Consider the following 17,333-nt stretch of genomic DNA (forward strand, 5'->3'; position numbering starts at 1 on the left):
ACTCAGTTAGGACACTCCAAGAGCAAGAAACTTTTCATACAATTCCCGCATTGATACAAAACATTGGGTGAAACAATCACTCTGCACATTGCGATCATAGTTTCTGCAAGTCCACATAACCTCCTTCACTTTAAGAACCTAAGCTACCATATTATCAGAGGCAGTATTCATACCTAGCAATTCAACCACAAAAGTTGATGACAAACTACTCAAACTTCATAAAGTAATTTGCATGATGAACTGGATATCTCACCATATCCCTGCAGCATCAAACTTAGATTTCCATTGAGTTTCATGGACTTCCTGAAATATTCCTTGAATCTTCATGAAATTCACATGATAAGAAACTGGCAATACATAATTAGTAAGGCAGACACTAAAGGTCCACATAGAAGAAAAAGGTCATGCCTCTCAATACATAATTAGTAAGACTGGCACTAAAGTTCCACATAGAAGAAAAAGGGTCATGCCTCATATTAAGGTAAAAGAGAGTTTCTAATAATTCAGTTGGAACAAAATTGGGCAGAATTAGAATACAAAAGAAAGTCTAACAAGGTAACAGCATACCTTCCATCATATTTCTTAAGAATGGCGTTTTTAGTATTAAGATAAAGTAGCCACCTTTTCTGGTAAGCAGTATTCATTGAAGCCTCAGTAAAAGCATGAACGAACTGTTTTCAAAAAAAATTATTAAAATAAATAAATAAATAATAATAACGCTAAAAACACTCTTCTAGCAAGTCAAATTCAGGTCAGGCACCAAGTATAAAAGAAACAAAGGAAAAAGAATAGCATTTGTGAGATCTGAACCTCATCAGTGTTATACATGGACAAGGCTACACCTCCAGCACCAGTAAAGTTGAAAACCTCTAACTCGTTCTTCTCGTCGTGTTTATCCAGTACTGCAGATATTCCAGTTTCCCTTAATAGGATGACTACATACGAAGGCATTGACAGAAATATAGAACTGAAAAGACTAAAGCCGTAAAAAGTCTCTATAAAAAGTGAAACTAAGATTGCACTGAAAAGGAAAAATATTTGCGTCTGGCGTTTTTCTTGTGGGTCCTGTGCACTGTTTACGGGACCCACAAGTACAGAAAACATCAAAAATTAAGTTAAAATTAGTCTTACAGTACTATTCACACATTTAAAAATTATTTTTCTACAATGTATTCAGTTTTTAACAATAAGTGGTATCTAAACAGACCCTAATAAAATCATTGAAAAGCTGTCAACTGGGAGAGGATTTTACCAAATACCAATTTAAGTTTCCTGGATCCTGGAATAACTGTATCAGTTGCCCTGTACTGATACCAAAAGCATGACATTTAATGTACATAGGCTCAGTCCAATCTGAGAAAGAAAACCAAGTTAATCTGGGCCCTTGGCTTTTTAATATTACAAACCAAGTCAAGAAAACATTACAAACCACTTTCAAGATGGGGGATTTTTTGCAGATATTTGGTTCTTTGAAAAGAGTACCTGGTGTAAATGGAAAGCACAGTGACCTCTTTCATCAAATAAAAATCTGGAGCAAATAACCAAAAAAAAAAAAAAAAAAAAAACAAAACAAAAGCAAAAAACATTACCATGGATTTGGGTTAAGAATTTATATTTGCACAGAAAAAAGAATGGGGTTTAAACCCCATCATTTATCAATTTCATTGTTTCATTATCATATATAAATACAAGGAAATAGTACCAATATCTACGTAAAATTACTTGTTTAAAAAATTCTGAAATTCCACTACCAGTTATTGCTCTACTTTATCAAATTTATAAGAGAGGAGGGGGACCCTGAATCCCATCAAACACTTATTGCTCTGTATAAAAATACTATGTGGCCATGTTTTGGTGAAAATTATTTATATATTTGTAGCAGAACAGTGCAACAGGGTATGTTACAGGAAAGCTGCTAGCTGCCTTGATAATTAAGGGCCAAACCACAGAATCTCGAATCTCACTGCTCTAAAATATACTGGAAAATGAATGTACTATTTGGGGGCTTGCATTGAGAAAAATTGGCACTTAAATGACATTGCCACGGTCAAGACACATTCGGAGTGAAAATAAAACATTTGATGGAATGATATCAGCAAGATTTGGTGTGCAAATCCACATTGTTTTATGTGGATTTTAATGTGAAAGCTTAAGAATTAATCTTCAATTCATGTCAAGCTCAATTAAAGTTTGCCCAAATTGAATTGAGGATATTAAACTGAAAAGCCCATCAATAGAGCAATTTTGGGTGATTTTGATGCAATTAATTGAAGTGAGGAACAAAACCGTAACAAATCTGGGACGATGTTGGAAAAGTTGAGGTGAGAAAGAGAGACATGGCTCCGATGGGATCTGGAACAACAAAGTTTCCACAAAGTTGACAAAGGTAGTGAATCTAGTGGTGCTGACTTTGATCAAGGTTGTGGCATGCAAGGAGTATTTCAGTCAGTGACAAGTTGGCCAAGGTCAGAGGAGCCAGAGTATTTACAGCAGGGGATGACATGGGGCTGGAGACAAGCTGGTAGGGGCCATGGAGATGGGAAGGAGGTATTGACTAACGAGCAAGCGAGCAAGAAATGTGGAGGAGTTTAGAAATAACAACTGAATAGGCAGAATTTGTAAATCGAAATTTAAGAACTGAATTTCTGGCTAAAATTCTATACAGAATTTAGAATTTCTTCCTACAGCACACCCAAACAATGAATTTTATTTTATTTAATTTGAATTCTGTCATACCCCTAAATTCTGTTTATAAATTATCTAAGTAGCCTCCACATAATTTGACAACAGACAAGCATTTAACAACTGTACAAGCAAGCTATTTAAATAACAAAAATAAGGACAAGCAATTACAACCTCTTTCTTTGCGACAGCTCTAATACATTGTTCAAAAGAAAACCAGCATTAATGGACACAGCAACAAGCCACATTTTGTTGAAGATGGTAATCAGGTAAGAGTGATTATATTAACCAAAAAAAAACTACTTCATGCACAAAGTAGACTAAAGAATTCAGAAAAAATATGGGAGGGTAATGTCGTGAGTTTGATAGCCATTGGCTGCATGTATAATATAACAATTGAAACAATGTTATGAACAAGAAGCTAAGGGTAAAAGATAGTAGACACACTTAAGAGTGGCTTAAACATTTTCAATTATAACTCTATTGTTGATGGCATCACAATTAAGGAGACCAAGATCAAAGTATTTGTATCCAACTCCACAAAGAGAGAGAAAGAGAGAGAGAGTCTATTTGCAAATTTAATCTTTATTAGTTTCCACTTTCCAGCCTCATAAAGAAGTTTAGTCAATATTTGTTACGGAAATAAAGTACTTTTGCCATATAAGTATGTTTATATTTCATTTGAAAATTAAAAGAAAGGTTACATATAAAAAAGCCAACTTAAACAAGCTTCAAACCTCCCATCTTTATACAATAAATTTTTTTTAGGAAGCATAACAGCCAATCATAAGCTTTGCAACCAAGAAGTTCTCTAGTGAAGCAAAGGCAAAAGTCATGCTAAACAAAAACTAAGACATGCAGGGGAAAAAAAAGACAGAACACACGCTACAGAAATGCATGACAGATATACAAAAGTGGTTTTCCTCCTTTATTTGCAGTAATTTTATATACCCCATATTACAGGAAAGGGAAAATATGTAGGTACTGTTTTTCTTTGAGCTTGCAATAATATTTCTTACTGATTCATCAAATATATACATGCGGAAGTACTTGATGCGGAGTTAATTCCATTTTGACTCACATATAGATGTTGTATGATACCTGAAGATGAGTGACTTCAGAGAGGCCTACCCAGAGAGCTTCCTTTCTGCTCTGCCTGCAAAATCAACAGCCACCTTCAATGTAAGGTTACAACAAAAAGTGCTCCCATGTAAAGTACTGAGAATCAATATATAGCATGATTCATTCTGATCTACCTTTGAACAGTTGACTGAACTAGTTTTTGGATTTTGGTTCATCTGACCATTGGCAGTCAATAGAGTGCTATCTACAAAATTGCAGTTTCTTGGCTTTTATGATTCCATGGTGTAGAATAGAGACGGTGCGGGTATCTGTCAGTATTCCCTTAGTAGACATCTCCTTAAAGAGGTCCACAGCCTTATCAACATCTCCCTTATTACAATAGCCAGACAAAAGAGCTGTGTATGTCACTGTATCAGGTTCTAGTCCTCTGTCAATCATATTATCAAAGAGGGCAACAGCATCCTGAAGGTTTTCTGTCTTACAGTACCTATCAATTAAAACAGTGTAACAAATAACATCAGGTCTTATACCATTGACCCTCATTTCTGTCCAAACAGTTGAACCATCCACTTTCCCTTCCTTATTTCCCTTGCATCTAAAGGGGAACAAACCCTTCTTAGAATCGTTTTGGAAAGACCATCTAGCAAAACCGTGTAAGTGATGACATCAGGTTCAATCCCCCCTCTCTTTCATATCATGGAAGAGATCCTGGGCTTCTTGTAAGCAATTCATTTTGCAAAAACCATGTATCATCACTGTGTAGGAAATGACATCAGGACTTGACCCTTTTTCAACTAAAAAATCAAAAAACCATCGAGCCTTTTTCATATCTCCAGCCCGACAAAGAGCAGCTAAGACTTTACTGTACATTATCTCACTTGGTTCTACATTCAATGCCAACATTGTCTCAAGCACCACAAGAGCTTCATCACAGACACCTTCCAAGCAAAGGTTAGTGAGTAGTTTAACGCATGAACTTTTTTTAATTAAAACTCCTTGCTTTGACAGCCTAACAAAAAGTTTATAGGCCTCACTTGTACAGTTGGCTTCACAGTACCCATTAAACAAAGCAGAATAGTTATCCACACTCTTATCCTCTAAAGTCCATAGAAATTCTTCAGCTTCCTTTACTTTGCCACCTTTGCATAAACCTTCAATAATCATGTTGTGTGTAACAGAGTTTGGTTTCAAACCCTGTGCCTCCATATATTCCAAAAGGTCAAGTGCCTCAGATGCGAGGCCATTTCTAGAAAACCCAGCAGCAAGTACATTATAAACAATGATATCAGGCTTGAAACCATTTTCCTTCATTTCCTCCAATAGATTCAAGGCATCAACAATTTTTCCTATGAAACAATACCCTTTAATCAATGTTGTATAGTGCATAATATCTAAACTCATACGTTACCTTTCATTTCTTCAAGCAGTTGCACAGCTTCTTCAACTTTCCCCTGTGTGCACAAAACATCCACCACAATATTGTATGACGCCTCATCAAGAAAAATTCCAGACCCCTTAAATTCTTCAAATAGACTCAATGCTTCCGAAGACATGCCCATGTTACACGTGCATTGAAGAATCGAACTAATCATAAGATCCTAACAAGCGCGGCATACGTGGATACATCATGCGCAAAACCCTGTTCCTTTAACCGGTCAAAGAATGAAATTGCGGTCTTGGGATCCCTTTTCATAGAGTTCAAGATTTGGACAACAAGGGACGCATCATATAAGTCCTGAGCTACAGGGGTGTACTAGTTTTGGTGGGTTTAAGGTTGTGGGTATAACCACAAATATCAGTTGCAGTACTATTAGCATAAGAAGAAGAGGCAGTCAGACGGTTGAGTTGGGCTGAGAAAGGCGGACCATTTTTTTACCCCACAGGCCAATCATAAATAAGGATAATATAATATGGCCCCAACATGCAAACATCATTGGTACTTAGTGGGGGTTCAACACCAAATATGGTCCAAGTGAGTTTTGCAAAATCCAAACAAGGCTTTAGTCTTTCTCACCATTTTTTTTTTTAATTTTTTTATTGCATCTCTCACTAAAAAAATGGGTTATATTAACGAGTTTTATTAGGACAATTGTTAATACGTAACTATAATAAGAAAATTTTGACACTACTTTCATGGGAAATATAAAAAGCTGTCAACAACATTTATTATTTTATCATTTTCCCAATAAAATATATATATATATAAGCAAAAACCTCATGTGACAAAGCATGACATTCTACTAAATGTTACATTCTATGCAAAAAGAATTAAAATATTTTTAAGTGTCACATCAGAGATAAGAATAAATTAAATATTGACTTTTAGTTTTATTTTGTTCAATGTTTCAACACTTTTCTAATTAAAAATAAATATTCTTTGCATTATTTGTTTCAATGTTTCAAGATTTTTTATCTCTCACGCATACACGTAAAATTCTTTGTATTTTAATTCACTATTTTCATCTCTTGCACTTCTACCCTCTTATATATACCTAACCATAACCCTTCATGTCATCCTATGTCAAATATAGCAAATAAAAAATGATGTCATTCACTTTCAATCTTTAAATGACTCATACTTAACTCAAACATTGTTATCACGTCTAATATTAACCCATATGAGTTAGTTACAACCAAGGAAGGAGGGTTTGTATTTTATATTGAGTGACAACGGCAATTACGATTTTGATATTAAAGTCAGATATTATGAATTTATGGGTTTTACAAATGATGTGATTGACTATGGGTATTTGGGATGTGTATTTTGTTTTTAGAACTAAGGAGAAAGAGAAAGACATATTTTATATCAACTTTTATTCTATAACATTTCTCCAAAGTTTTTTTTAATTTCTTGTTTCTTGAACTGAATAGTTTTTATAGATTTGTGTGTGCAATTTATAATTGTTTTTTCTTATGATGAACTCATTACTAACAAAGTTCTACAACAATTATATTATAATATATATATACAACATTCCCCAAATCTATCTTATATAAACTATTATAACATATCTGTGCATGTGTACTACACAAACAACTTACTAGTGTTTCTTAAAAATAACTCCTAAACTAACCTCCTAAACTAAGGGCATTGGTTAATATTTCTCCAAATAATTTAGTCATATATAATATTCACGTGAAAATATCAGATAGAGGCCCCTTTGCTCTCTTGTTAGATTTGTTGTTAAGAGAATATATATATATATATATATATATATATATAGAGAGAGAGAGAGAGAGAGAGAGAGAGAGAGAGAGAGAGAGAGAGAGAGATTTAGTTTGAATGATGCTAAAGACAACATTTTTTACTATCATTTTCATAATTTATTAAGGTGACAATTTGTGATTGGAACACCATCACTTTTATATAAATCTACTACTAATAGCATTTTTGCTATCCACCAATCGCAATATATCATGTCAAAGGCTAGGAAAAAGATGGTTCTGATTTAGTTTTCCATATAAGAACCAAGTGTTTCAGGCTTATATATATCTATATTATGTCCTTTGGGCATGGATTTGCACATCCCACATGATTCTAGAAAATCTGAAGTTTTGTTTACATGTGCCCTCAATTAGATGCACACATGGTATTGTAGCTTTGAGGGTGATGGTGGGGTCAATTTTCTTGAACTGATGAGCTATGAAAGGGTTTTACGACTTTGATGGATGGTAGCAGCAAGCGTGGCTTTGACTGAAAATTGGATTTTTTTTTTTTTTAAATTATATATATATATATATATATATATCTAGGTCCCCCTGGTCTTGTTCAGCCTTTTATGTCCAGAAAAACGCTGAGATTGAGAGAGGTGTCCCTAGGTTAGTCATCAACTACAAGCCCCTTAACAAAGTCTTAGAATGGGTAAGATACCGAATTCCCAACAAAAAAGACTTAGTCAATAGGCTTTGTAAAGCAGTGGTTTTCATTCAATTCGACATGAAGAGTGGTTTTTGGCAAATCCAAATTAGAGAGTCTGATAGGTACAAAACAGCCTTCACTACACCTTTTGGTTATTACGAATGGAATGTAATGCCCTTTGGACTCAAAAATGCACCATCTAAATTCCAGAACATCATGAATGAGATTTTCAATCCATTCTCCAGTCATATCATTGTGTACATCGATGATGCACTCAAGGTCATAGAGCAGAATAACTATACCAACCAATGCTTAGGTGTTATAGGAAAACAGTTTGATAGAATAGAAGACAGGATAGACAACAAGGTTATCCTCCAGCCAGGAAACCCTAGCAAACCTGTCCAAGCCCTAGAAAAACCTCTAATCAAGCTTCCCACAACCAAGCAACCTAATCTTAGACCTAAGGATAATACAGCCTTAGAAATAGTCAACCAAAAGCTTGAAGAACTCATGAAGAAGGAACCAATCACCTCTGCAGGTCTATCTCTAAGAAGGATAGTTGGCTGCCTAAAGGGTTGGTGTAGATCTACTGGGGATCTAAACTTAAGTTCATCATATCCTAAAGGTGAAGCTATGGGTGTTCTAAGCCTAGACTGGTCAAAACTAAGTCTAACCGTACTGTCGGCTAGTTGTTGGACAAAGTCTAAGTCTGGATTCTGGGTTGGGTTTTGGATCTGATGAGGATAATTCTCATTCTCAAGAGTCCAATTCCTGGGAACGTAACCTCTAACCATTTCAAGGTTTTGGGGGCCTAAATGTTAGATCTGGTATCTGTGATCTGGATGAGGGTCATTTCACCTTTTACTCTTTTGTCAAGTGCTTGAATATTGAAATTCGTCCTCACGCACTTGTAGTAAACTCTGTATATCAAGGCCAACTGCTGAACTCCGAGCAACATGAGGGTGCCATGGGTCTTGATAATGAGGGTGAGGGTTTTCATGATAAGTGGGTCATGAAGACCAACTGTAAAGTTCGAAAAGCAATCGAAATGGACTAGTCCATTACTAAGACTGGTTTCAATGGTTCCTAAGAGGCTGTCATTAAATCTTATATGACGGGTGTCTCTAAGGCCATAAGGATAGAAGCATCCAATCCTTCTCTAATCAAGGGTTTAACCCCAACCTGGACTAAACCTATGTGGATGAAATTATTTCCTTCCTTCTTGTGTGCTTGCAAGGCTGATGCAGGTAACAAGTAGCACATCTCATACTCCTTGTTGATACTGTAGACTTGCTCTATGGTTTGAACATGGTAACTTGTCTTGAAAGCATTTTTAAGGTCCAAGAAGATTTGTAGATCTTACTTGTAGGAACCTTAGGGATATTCCAATCTCCTAGCTTTAAATCTAGATCTGATAACTCATAACTCTCAGAATTGAGAATTCCACTTTCTTAAGGAATCTCAGGGAGGGATGTACTGGATGATCTAATGCTGGTAGAAGAGTTACTTCTAAACAACCTATTCATTGTTTTGGATTAAAAGCCTGGTTAAACAATCAACACCTAATTACCTTTAACCTCAAACTTCTGGATCTATCCTTAGGTTTGAAACAGGGGTACAATAAGACAATTGCCTAATCACGTGCACACTCAACCTCTTATCACCACAATCCTTTCCATAGTGTAAACACCCTAAACGCCTAACACACGGCTAAATGGGCTGACCAAGCCAACATTGGAAGCACCTAAGAGCTTTCCTCTACACTATCAAGCTCAACGGTCTTGTTGTTTTAGCCCCAAAAATCAAGCTGTTTTCCTATAACACCTAAGCACTAGTTGGTATAGGTTGTTTTGCTCTATGACTTTCTTGACTACCTATTCTTGTTGAGTGGTAGGGGTTTTGAAGGGAGAAGCAACTAAATCACTTCCACGGTGATTGAAGACTATGGCTTCTTGGGGTGGATGGTGTGATCTAACAACTTCTAGTGGTTTAGGATTATCGCTAGCATCCTTGCTAGAGTGTTTTGTCCAATTGGTCTTGGTGAGGACACAAGACTTTTTGTGCCATTAGAAGTGGTTCTCAAAATATTCAAAGAAAGGGACATTATTGGATATCTCTTTCATGAATGTTTTCCAACTCTCAAGAACTTCTTTCTTTTGATCTAGGGTATGGTTGGGTCTATAGGCTTCTCTTTTGAGTCTGTTCTCTTCTGACTCAAACTCTTTGCCTAGGGCGACCTAGATCAGGGGTGAACTCTTTCTTGATGACAAGAAGCTGCTGATCAATTTTATGTTCTAGATAAAAAGGATCCTGAGGTTCTTGTTGATATGGGTTCAACATATCAGTTCCTGTTGGGGATGGGGCCTTTTAACTGTTGTTGTCGTCTTCCTGATCAACAACTGAGTCTTGCTTGGCTGTGCAGCAGGGTGTGCTAACCTGGGATCTAGTCTAGACACCTTGGAGCTCTAGATCTAAGTCTCTTCTAGACTTGGGAAAGGGTGCTAGAGGTCTAGATGTACTACACTGGGATGCAGATCTATCTCTAAGAAGGATAGTTGGCTACCTAAAGGGTTGGTGTAGATCTATATATATATATATATATATTGTGGTATTGATGTGGTTTCTGATAGCCTTACAGCAGCAAGGCTATACTGGAGATGGGGGAGGCCATAGAAGACGACTATAAGTACAGAAATCATGACCAAAGAAAGGTAGTTCTAATACGTTAAATATTAGTATTGATATACCATGTTGAATATGCTATAATAGATATCATTATCTCCTCCACTCTACTTACTATTTAAATTCCCTCCTGTTGGATTTCACTTATTAAAAGGTAGTTTGAGCCAACACATGAAGAGGAGTGATAGAAGTATGTAATTAATTGATTAAATTTATCATATCTAAATGGCTTAAGTTTTTAGAACAATCGCTAAAATAAAATAATAATAACAACTTAAAAACACAAAACCAAAGCACATCAACCCAAAGTAAAGTTCTATAGAATACCCAAAAAAAAAAATCATTAACTTTAAGTAGAAATGCAAGAAAAAAAAATTTAAAAGATTTTAAAAAATCCACTAAAAAAGAAAAAAAAAAATATATATATATATATATGAGAGAGAATGAGGATGAGAAGAGACAAAATAGAAGATGCAAGGATAGAATGAAAAAGTAACATTATAAGGTAGAAAGTAGTCGAGAGGAAAAAAAAAAAGGTAAAAACGAGAAGGAAAGGTTGGTAAAAGTGTAATAGTAAATTGAAAAACTACTAAGAAGAGTAAAAATGAGGGAGGGGTAGAATATAGGTGGATGATGCGGCACAATAAGATAGTAAAATTAATTACTATTGAGCGACTTTTATACATAACTAGTCGCATACCCGCACGTTGTGCATGATAATTTTTTTAGATGATCTCATTAAATATTTTATTAATACTATAATTTTAGTTATTAACCATTGTTTTTCATTAGTTTTTAAGTTCATATAAACCTTAAATATTCCTTTTTTTACCTTTACACACACACATTATATTACACATACTACATATTCATCTATATTAACCACATTATCATTAACACACACACACACACACACACAACACACACATAATATATATATAATGTGAATCTTTACACATACCTTTAAGAAAACTCTATATATTCCATTTCTTTGGATACATAAAATTATAGACCACTACTCCATAATGATAGTGGCTAATTAATTTATATATATATATATATATTTTAGTGATCTCATTTGAAACGCTTCTTACCATTATCGTATATTTACTAACTGATGATTTGCATAACAAAGACATTAAATGAGAGGTAGCATTATTCATTATATTTTCAAAAGTAATAGTATAAAAAAAATTTTATATATATATATATATTATAAATAAGGTTAAATGAAAGGTCAAAAAAGAAATTTTAAAATTTTCTAACTTTATTTCTTATGTAATTTCTACTACTACCAAAGAACTTTTTTTTTTTTTTGGTTATGATTAATATGGTTTCCATAGTTAGAGTTTGATTAGTTTTAAATTTAAATTTAGTGCTATGATTGTATTTAATTATTGATTTAATTTTTTAAGTGAATTTAACGATTTACTTTACTACACTGTAAAGTTTTTAATGTTCTCCACACGATAATCTCTATTTTATTTTTTACTTATCCTTACAATCTCTTTGTTTTCCAATCAACCTCTTTATCTATTCTTTATTACTTAGTTTTTTTTTTTCTTCACCATCTCTCTCTCTTTCTCCATTGGCAACCTATCATTATCCAAAATTTGATAATGATTCTATGACATTATATATGCATTATTAGTTTTTTTTTTTTTTTTAATTTAGTGTTTCTAACTTGATTTGTTTTGTATTCCATTTTTCCTTTGATGCATTGGGTGTGAGAATGACTGTTTCCCTAGCATTACTTCACTTAATAAGGACAATTTTATTTATTTAATTTAGAAAAAATATTATTTTTAAAATTTTTAAAATTAAAAAGGAGAGGAAATATAAATAATTTAATGATATATAGGGGAATGTGGCCGAATTTAAACGTTGAATAAAATTATATGAGAAAAAAGTAAAAAATATATATAATAGTAAACACTAACTTATCCAAATCATTCTATGTAATATAATAATAATATATTCTTATATACTATCTTTAATTCTTTATAATGCAATATGATAACATTTAACAATCAAAGTGATAAAAAAATAAAAAAATAAAAAACTTAAAACATAAAACTAAATTTCATCAACCAAAATAGAATTCTAAATAATACAACACTTTATCAAGCTAAAATAGAGATGCAAGAAAAATAAAAATAAAATCCACCAAAAATTGAGGGAGAAAGAGTGGGAAATAACCCATTTTTTGTGAGAGAAAATTATGTAAAGACTAGAAGAGTGAATGACAAATTTATACTAAGAGAATGATAATAAAAAAGAAACAAGATAAAGAAAGATAAAAGGAAAGAGGAAGAGTGATATCAAGGTAGAATGTTTAGGGAGATGAAAATGTAAAGGGAATGAGAAAGGTTGGAGAAAGTGTAAATGTTAAAAAAAAAAAAAAAAAAAAGAGTACAATTTGATGAGCACAATTTTCTTTTATTTGAATTAAGTAAAACATTACATTTTTTTTTTTAAAGATAGAGAAAATATCAATAATTTAATGATAAGGAGGATGTGGTTGAATTTGAATATTGAATAAAATAAGATGAGAAGAAAAAAAGTAAGAAAAATTAAAAGATATAATAATAAACACTAAATTATCCAAATTATATATGTTATGTAATGGAATACTATTATATTTTTATCTACTAACTTTAATTTTTATAACGTAATTGGATAAAATTTAACGATCAAAGAGAAAATAATAATAATAATAATAACTTAAAACACAAAACTAAATCATATCAACCTAAATTAGAGTTCTAAAAAACAAAAAATTTATTAACCTAATGCAGAAATGCAATAAAAAAAAATCCACCAAAACATTTAGAGAGAGAGAGAGAGAGAGATAACCTTTTTTGTGAGAGATAACTATGCAAAGAATGGAAGAGAGAATGACAAATTTATAGAAAGAGGAAGTAAACAAGAAGAGACAAATAAAGGAAAATGAAGGAAAAGATGAATAGTAATATTAAAGTAGAGGATAGTAGAAAGATGAAAATGTAAGGGAATAAAAAATATTGAAGAAAGTGTAAATATTAAAAAAAAAAAAAGTGAATGTCAAAAAAAAAATGATAGGAAAATTGGAAATAAAAATGATATATATATATATATATAGATGTTAAAACCAACAAAATGAATATGTAAAGTTAATAATTTTTTTTTTGTAAAAAAAAAAAGAATAAAAAAGAATAATAATTATGTGGCAAATGATGTGGCAATGAGGTGGCGCAACAGGAGCTCAGTAGCAATAAATGATACGCTTCAACTTTTAATAATATATAGATATAGATATAATGATATTTTCCACACCATTTTTGCTCTCAAACTTTGCCCCCCCCCCCCCCCTTCTTCTACTTTTATATAGCTATTAACTAAAACTCCTTTCTTTGCTTTCATACTCTTGATAGGTTTTCTATATTTTACCCATTTTGTGCATTATAGTTGTAAGGACACGTTTTGGCTCCTAAGCCCAAATAGTAAAAGGATTAAGGTCCAAAGAGCCTAACAAAAAAATTGTAGAAGAGTGGGCTAAAAACTTGATTTCAATAAGTTGTACAACAATCACAGTAAGTTAAAGATGACAAGAAAACAAAGATAAACAAGTTTTGTGCAAGGAAAATCTTCCTCGATAAAGTCTGAGGAGAGTAGATCCTGTATATATTTCTTTTGGACTTTATTACAATTACAGTTCTTTTTATTATAGTATTTTTTCTATAGATTCTCAGATGATCCCCTTGTAATGGGGTCTTTCTTCTTTATATTACCCTGTTTCGCTTCATCTCAGCCTTCCTCGTGTAGATCAAGTTGTTGGCTTTGATCTTTATCCCATCAGCATCTTCTTGAAATCTTTGAGAGTAGCTGTAAAGCTGAATACTACTGTTCAGGTATCACCTCCACATTAATATGGTCAGGAGTTAGTTGCAGAGCATTTAATGTAATGCCCCAAAATAATAAATAATAAAAGTCTATTCAATCTAAATAATCCATAAAAATATTAAATAAAATTAACCAGCAACCTAAAATCTCATCACGAATGTCAGAGTTTTAATCCACCAAAGATAAATCATCCTCAAAATAATTCTCCAGTACAATGTTTAATGCTATAAAAATAATAATAAAATCCTTAGTTCCACAAAATAGTTCATAATTATTGTCTTCCAAGAATCTCTACTCCAATAATCCCTCTAATGTATCTGTAAGGAGAAATGAAGGGTGCGGGAACAAACCTTTCACATAAATAATTTTTTCAACAAATTCATAACTTGTAACTCATCAACATTTTATCATTAAATATTTCATATAAAATATCTTTTTATTGTGAGCCATCATAATATATATATATATATATTTATATATCAATACCATCATATAAATAATTTCTTAGACTTTTCTCGTGGTCAACGTTTACACCTCGTTGACAGGGTTGTGCTGTCTCCTTTTTGGGACTGGAACCTGATGTGCATGAAATATATACAATAAAGTACTCACATATCTACATATTTAGTTTTACTTTTATGTTATTTTGTTACTGATTATATAATATCTTTGTGTTGCAAGTAATAAGGGCTTTACATGCAAAGTGGGGCTAGGCCAATTAAATTCAAGTCCAATTGGAGCAAGAAATAAAAGGAAATTTGTATCAAAACCAAGTCCAATTCGGATTAGGATTCCAGCCTGCACATCAGTTAGTATTTTTAGCATAACTTTCGGCTCAGATATCCAATCGAGATGATTCAAGTTGGGCTAGAAAGTTAACATAAAGGGCTACAACTTTGTAGTTTACAAAAGTCTGAATTCTGAATTATATGGGCCAAAATCGTCGGTTAAATGAAGCCTAAAAATCAGGGATTTTCTCTAAACGGGAATTTAACTTGTAATAGGATACCTTGACCTATTTAAAGGCTCTTTAGGGTAAAAAATAATAATAATAAAAATAATAAAATAATAATAATAATAAAAAGTCTGAGAAGAAAATGAGGCACCACATAGAAGAATTTTCTTTTAGGAGTCTTTCAAAAGAGATCTGAGGACAAAAGCGAGAGTTTCATGTTGATCAACCAATTTAGATGAAAGACATAAGTTTTATTTGGTTTCTTTTCAATTTTATTATGAATTAAATTTTATTTTCTAGAGCATTGATGTAGTCTAGCAATGAACACACAATTTATTTTCTAAGTTATTTTATTTTTAATATTTCCATGATTGAGTGTTTAATTCTTATTCTTAATGCTTACTATTTTTTACAAATTATAGTTTGATCAATTGAACTACAATGAGACCGAGAGGTGATTTGTTATTTTAGTTCTAGAATTAAACACCATTAGTTGAGCGAAAGTAGAGATGCTTTACCGCGACTAGTGTGATTTTTCAAAAAATTCAAAGTACGTAATGAGTCTCCAATTAATTAAATTCACATAGAGATATGGAATTGTTAGTTGAAGATATTTTTAATATTATTCGAGAGAAGATATTGAATACTTAAGGAATTTTTAATCATCAACGGGAGATTATTAGAATTTAATAATTAGGAAGAATAAATTGTGTGGGATTTGTTAGGTGAAATCAACTGCTCTAGATCCATTCTTATCATATTTTTACACTTTTAGATTTTACGCTTTGTTAATTTTTTATTCATAGATTTATTTTTATTAAATAGTTTAATTTAATTCAAATAGTAGAACGTTCCATCTATTTTCGATTTTCCAAATAGTACTTAATTTAGTAAATTTCGGTATTCAATAACATAGTTAATCCCTGTGGGTTCGACATTCGTTTTCTAAAAACACTTTACTACTTGTTACGATTCTGTGCACTTGCAGATTATTTTACGTGAACAAACGGTTTTAGACCCCTTAAACAACCAGATTACGTAGCCTAGATTAATTAGCCAAGTTGTTACTTAGTCAAATTATGCAATTCTAGGTTAAAGCAGTCAAATAATCATATCAAGATATAAAGCAACGGAAAATAAATGAACACAAGATATGATGACCCAGGAAACCACACGGTAAAAACCTGGGGAGGATTTGACCTAGCTATCCTCAAGGTAAACCTGAATCCACTATGCGAAAGAATTGAAGTTCAAACAGAAGGACTACAAGCTCCCCGCTTGACTTCCTAATGCTACCCACCAGTAGAACTTACTGACACGACCACGTGCAAGCTCCGAATCCACGGACTCCTTCTTTCTTGGATTCTTCAATCAGCTACAAGCACCCCCGCTTGATTATCTTTACGCTTCAATGGTAGCAACCAAGTTGATCATCAAGATGTAGATAATATCTCCAACTTGAAAACCCTAAGCTTTGTGTAAAGGAAAACTCTTCAAAGATTTCACAAGAGATTTACACAAAACAGCAATGTATGAGCAACAATACAATTGGAGCAACCACCAAAAACGTGGCTAGGGTTTTGTTTATATACCTAGGGTAAAAACATAAAACCCTAAACGTTTAATGAAGTAGGGTTGAGTTGGAAATTCTGCAAAAAAAAAACAACCTGTGCGATTTTCCATCGATCGAGTCTATTATTCGATCGATTGAGCCAGGTTGAAAGTCCCAAGTACTTCTGCAGCCACTCGATTCCAACTTTACAATAATAAACCAACTTTAAGCAAGCCTAAACAAGACTAAATACATTGTTTTGATCATGGTTTGCCAACATTATAAATTAGAGTTCTAAATACATAAAATCCTAAGACCTTAGAACCTAACAAGTCTAATTCCATTGGGCTTTGATGTCCATTGCGGTGTAGTGTTATTCTCTGATTCCATTGGACTCAATGCCTTGCAGTGAAGTCAATGGATCTCACTAGGCTTTGGGGCTCAAAATCGAGTAGTGTCTTCTATTTGATGCATTGGGAATGAGTTTAGTTAAATAGAGCCCAAGAAATAGAGTTCCGAACGATTCAGTCTAATGGATCTCACTAGGCATGGAGCAAAGTACCGTGTAGTGCTTCTATTTGATTTATTGAGCATGGGCTTACTACAACAAACCTGACATGTTTCGAGGCCGAAATGGC

At 33.0% G+C, this 17,333-nt stretch overlaps 1 protein-coding gene across 1 annotated transcript; it reads right to left on the reverse strand.

The window, feature by feature from the left end:
- Positions 1 to 6: 6 nt before the first annotated feature.
- LOC112035107 (pentatricopeptide repeat-containing protein At2g26790, mitochondrial-like) lies at positions 7 to 5,388 on the reverse strand. The gene is given in 10 exon segments (XM_065770281.1): positions 7 to 173; positions 254 to 671; positions 811 to 902; positions 1,253 to 1,353; positions 1,430 to 1,482; positions 3,784 to 3,838; positions 3,939 to 4,352; positions 4,355 to 4,445; positions 4,447 to 5,171; positions 5,174 to 5,388. Coding segments are annotated over 4 exon segments (1,347 nt in total). The 5' UTR covers positions 5,358 to 5,388; the 3' UTR covers positions 7 to 173; positions 254 to 671; positions 811 to 902; positions 1,253 to 1,353; positions 1,430 to 1,482; positions 3,784 to 3,838; positions 3,939 to 4,005.
- Positions 5,389 to 17,333: the final 11,945 nt, after the last annotated feature.

This window comes from Quercus suber, unplaced genomic scaffold (genome assembly GCF_002906115.3).
Source record: "Quercus suber isolate HL8 unplaced genomic scaffold, Cork oak 2.0 scaffold_29, whole genome shotgun sequence".
Taxonomy (NCBI): Eukaryota; Viridiplantae; Streptophyta; class Magnoliopsida; order Fagales; family Fagaceae; genus Quercus; species Quercus suber.